The sequence below is a fragment of the Berghia stephanieae genome, chromosome 8 (assembly GCF_034508935.2).
Source record: "Berghia stephanieae isolate SIO BIC M18660-M18661 chromosome 8, UCSD_Bste_1.3, whole genome shotgun sequence".
NCBI classification, from domain to species: Eukaryota; Metazoa; Mollusca; class Gastropoda; order Nudibranchia; family Aeolidiidae; genus Berghia; species Berghia stephanieae.
The window spans coordinates 20,391,262-20,396,202 of record NC_088367.1 but is presented as its reverse complement, the minus strand read 5'-3'; the positions used below and the strand labels follow the sequence as shown (position 1 = coordinate 20,396,202).

The window sequence follows — 4,941 nt, the reverse complement described above, 5'->3', positions numbered from 1 at the left end:
AAGTTCAATTTTAAACCGCTTTCTAATAGAAAATGGACTGTCACTATGGTAAATATTAATAATATTGCACTATTTTTGTTCACAATTATTATATTTTTAAGAAATCTTTCCAAACAACAACGGGGATAATATTTAGTTTAGTGTTTCGTTTACTGTGCATCCAATCCTATCCAATCCAATCCAAAATAGTTGCAGCTTCATATGAAGAAGATTGACCCGTCTAGGTATACTTGCACCCTTAATCAAGTCACGAGTTACGATTGGTGCCATTTTTAGGGATAGCAATCGCATGGCAGATGGGCTCATTATTGGCCGTTTTTTATTTACAGAAGCCAGAGGTATTTTTTTGAAATTCAACTTTTTTATTTAACAAAACTCGTCATATTATATTTCCTAATTAACTAACTGTATCAATCAATCGAGAGAGAGAGAGAGAGAGAGAGAGAGAGAGAGAGAGAGAGAGAGAGAGAGAGATAGGGAGTATGTATGTGTGTCAAGTGTGTGTATTTGCGTGTGTGTATTTGCGTGTATGTATGTATGTGTGACTGCCTGTTTGTGTGTCGATCTAATATCTAAATTTCCTGGCAACTGTTCGGGCATTTACTGATCTTAAATATAAACTTGTCAGCATAACCCATTCATTCTATTCGCTCAGTCGGACAGAACAAAGTAAGACCTTTTAATCTCATTATTATTTTTAATATCACCTCCCCCTACCTTTTTCTCCCATACATACACACACACACGCACGCACACACACACACACACACACACACAAATGCACACGCATACACACAAACATTTACTCTCTCTCTCTTTCTATATACCTCTTCTTTTCTGCTTCCCTCCCCCCCCCCCCCCCCCCTCTCTCTCTCTTCTCTTGCTCTCTCTCTCTCTCTCTCTCTCTCTTGCTACCTCTCTCTCTTTCTCTCTCTCTCTTTCTCTCTCTCTCTCTCCCTCTCTCTCTCTCTCTCTCTCTCTCTCTCTCTTCTCTTCTCTCTCCCTACCACCTTTTTTCTCTCTGTTTTTAACATTGCAATTAAAGCTACGTGCAATGCAAATTGTTTCTCCATATATGGGTCATAACTGGGTCACTAAGGCACAATACGGGACTGAGAGGCGGATCACATATTTAACCTGTTTTCAGTTCGAAATGAAAATATCAAAGGGGCACTGATGTAAGAGGAAAGTATGAAAAAGTGTGCATGAAACAGTGCCAGACAACTCAGAGAAAAAATACAATATATAAAAAAGAAGACATCCGCCCCCTAGAAAGCAAACCATGCCTGTCTCGAAAATATAGGATAGATATAAATTTTATAAGAGATAATATAGATAGAATTGGGTTGACTTCACTCAGGTCTTTGTTATTGTTTTTTGCCATCCATGTTTATGAGTAAATCTCACTAAACTGTATAGATAGTACGCGCTTGGTAAGACGCTCACAATATTGCCATCCGGAAGTATAACAGACCAACACACAAACCACGAACTTTTATAGTCTGGATAATATAGTTAAGTTAGAAATACTCATAAACGTGGATGGCTAAAAAAATAACAAAGACCCGAGTGACGTCAACTTCATTCTTTCTATTAACCAGACTACAAATGTTCATGGTTACATATAGTTTTTTTGTGTAGGTCCATTAAACTTCCAGACGACAATGTTGTGAGTTTCTGAGCCAAGCGCATACTATCAGTACCTCAGACCTCCTGATTACTGGGGTCAGACGTGCGACCAGTACAACACAGAATTACAAAGCTCCTTTTTTTCAAAGTGAGGGACACTTTAGTAATTACAAATAATGAATACTTTTTTCAGGATGTCTCCTATCTACATTCTATTGATCCTCCCGGTGACCTGTCTGGCCGTGGACCTCAAACCGTACAATGTCACGGCACACATGATGTTTCACGAGTCGGATTTTAACGGTGATGGAGAGATGACCAAGGATGAATCAGACAGGGTTTTCAAGGTTAGAACATTTAAAATAACTATGGGGAGATGACCAAGGATGAATCAGACAGGGTTTTCAGGGTTAGAGCATTTAAAATAACTATGGGGAGATGACCAAGGATGAATCAGACAGGGTTTTCAGGGTTAGAACATTTAAAATAACTAACAAGTTAACTGCTGTTCTCTGGGACCAAAAAAAACAAAAAAAAAAAAAAAAAAAATACGTATTAAAAAAAAATTGGCCAGAAAATTTCTCCTTCAAATATTGATCGATTTATATGACCCTCAATTTGGCAAAACCTATCAAACCTGGGGCTTGCGGGTCATTTAAAGTGATCGATATTGGAAGGACGAGTTTTCTGCCAAATTTTTAAATAACAGATTTTGACCGAGTTTGACAGTTAACTGGAAAATAGTGTGTTTTTTTATGTGTGCTGCCCTCTTGATAGATTACATTGTGTTTGACCAACTGAGGGACATAACCTGTGATAAGCGCATTCACCAAATAGTGTTATCTCTGTCTAGGGTCTATGTGGTCTAGTGATATGACACTCGCTTTCGGATCGGAATGTCCTGGGTTCGAGCCTCGCTCGGCGCATAGTTGAGTCCTTGGAAAAGGCTCTTTACTCACATTCTCTCACCGTACTCAGGTGTAAAATGAGTACATGGCCGTTAACTTGTCTCTGTCCGAAAAAAATGTAATATCGCATAACAGGCGTCTTGTTCCGTAATACATGTTAAATGAAATGTTGATGTTGGTCAGGGACCCCTTGTAAAGCGCCTTGAACACGTTTAGTGGATATTGCGCTATATAAAAGCTCAACGTTTTTAAAAATGATAGATTACATTATGTTGGACCAACTGAGGGACATAACCTGTGACAAGCGCATTCTCCTAATAGTATTGTCTCTGTCTATAAAAAATAATACCCGCATCATACAAGCATCATGTTTCGTCCTTCATGTTAGATGTTGTTATTAGCATGGAAACCCCTGTAAATCCCTTTGGGCACAATTGAAACCTTACTAAAAATAAAATTGGAAACTAAGAGGTAAATAAAGGAACAGCAATTTGGGATCATCAAAAGAACGGAGGGATTTGTGAAGGTTCTTTATAATAATATAATGACGATCCCGATAGCTGAGTTGGTATAGCAATCGCTCACATTCCAAGGGACTGAGATCAATCCCGGGTGCAGTCTCTATTTTTTTCTGACTCCAATGCTACCCAGCAGTGATTGGGTAGCTCGTTCTGTTAGATTATGTGGAAAGTACTTTGCGATAGACAAGCGTCCTATCCTAAGTATAGCAAGCAATTACTATTGCCTGCTTCGCGCCAGAGAAACAGGGATAAACTCCTGGCGGGTTCGAGTCCCGCTCTTAGCGATGCATAGTTGAGTCCTTGGAAATGGCTCTTTATTCACATTCTCTCACCTTATTCAGGTTGAAAATGAGTACCTGGCCGTTAACAGCGTTGTCACTTCCGAAAAAAAAATTATTGTATTATCGCAAAAGTGGTCATGACCCGTTAAATGTTGCTGTTGGCTAGGGAACCCTTAGAGTATGTTTAGTGGATATTGACTGCTATAAAAGCTCACGTTAAAAAAAATGTGCTGTGTTTATGAAATTCTGTTGTTTTTTTTTTTTTTAATTCATCATTTCAGGGCTATGACGTAAATGGTGACGGCAGGGTCACTCGTACCGAGTACACCAGTTTTACCGATTCTCACACGCCCACTCTTCACGCCTTGGCTCATGCCCTCTACGACATCTATGACGTCAACAGAGATCACCATCTCGACCATCACGACTACGACAATTTCTTCAGCCTCATGGATGGAGACAGCAACGACATCGTCAGCGAAGATGAATTCATCAGGTTTGTTCTGAGCAAGGGGGGGGGGGGGGTCCCGATGACTCAGTTGGTAGAGTACCGGCTTCACACGCAAAGGGACCGAGATCGATCCCGGGCGAAATCAAGATATTTTCTGAGCCCCTTCTCCTGCTATCCACCCAGCAGTGATCTGTAAGATCTGGTGAAGAGTACTTTGAGATAGACTAGTGTCCTGTCCAAAGGGTCGCAAGAAATTGATATTTACCGTTTCACGCCATAGCAAGCGGGAAATTTGAGTCCTTGGAAAACGCTCTTTACTCACAATGTGATTCTTCCACTACAGTCGGTTATAAAATATGCAGCTAAACGGTATCTTTAAAAAAATGTGGATGAAAGAGTGACCGGCAAATCAGAGAGAAAAAAACAAAAAAAAAAAAAAACAAGAGAGACAAAACATCTCTTATTTTCCTGTATTTTTTTCTTCTTTGTCTGGCACTGTCCCACACTAGCCTTTTCAGATTTTTATCTTTCACCTATTTCTGCTCCCTAATTTGTCCGGCATCTGTTATCTTTTTGCGAAAAAAATGGCAATAGCCCCTGTTAGGCGTCGTGCTTAGTCCTACATGTTCAGTATTGCTTGAGACCCCCTGTAAAGCGCTTTGGACACAGTGGATATTAAGCTGTATACAAGCTCAAATTTTTCTAATATCAAAGAGGTTCGGTAACTCGTTCAATTTTGTATGACATGGCTGTCTCAACCATGACAAAGCAACTATTCAACCCTATTAGTGTGTATGTCTATTAAACCAACGTTTGCCACAGTTACCGCTACTGATAATAAATATTACTTAGCCATGGAAGCAAACTGAGAAATCACCGAGAGCTTCGTTGAAGCCCGAGTTATGCTGATATTACTGCTGAACATGTGGTGACGATTTAGAGCGATTCGAATCTCATCGCTTCATTTTAAAATAATTTTTCTTTACTTCTTATAAGGACAATAATAATATTTTTAAAAGCAGGCAGTTCTAGCAAGAACATGTTCATAATATGGCTATGGCGTGGGATGTGCATCTATGCGGTCTTGTGGTATGACACTCGCTTTCGGATTGAAACTTTGATCCTGGGTTCGAGCCTCGCTCGGTGCTTAG

The 4,941-nt window shown here is 39.8% G+C and overlaps 1 protein-coding gene across 2 annotated transcripts in view; it reads left to right on the top strand.

The window, feature by feature from the left end:
* Nucleotides 1-319: 319 nt before the first annotated feature.
* Nucleotides 320-4,941, top strand: part of LOC144977801 (uncharacterized) — a 5,008-nt gene continuing 386 nt past the window's right edge. Inside the window, exons 1-3 of one of the 2 annotated variants that reach the window (XM_078923196.1) lie at nt 320-338; nt 1,823-1,976; nt 3,621-3,835. In XM_078923196.1, coding sequence (XP_078779322.1) covers nt 1,824-1,976; nt 3,621-3,835 — 368 coding nt within the window. In that variant the 5' untranslated portion in view covers nt 320-338; nt 1,823. Of the gene's footprint in view, nt 339-593; nt 670-1,822; nt 1,977-3,620; nt 3,836-4,941 lie in introns of those variants that run through there. The other variant, XM_078923195.1, reaches the window with a different exon arrangement.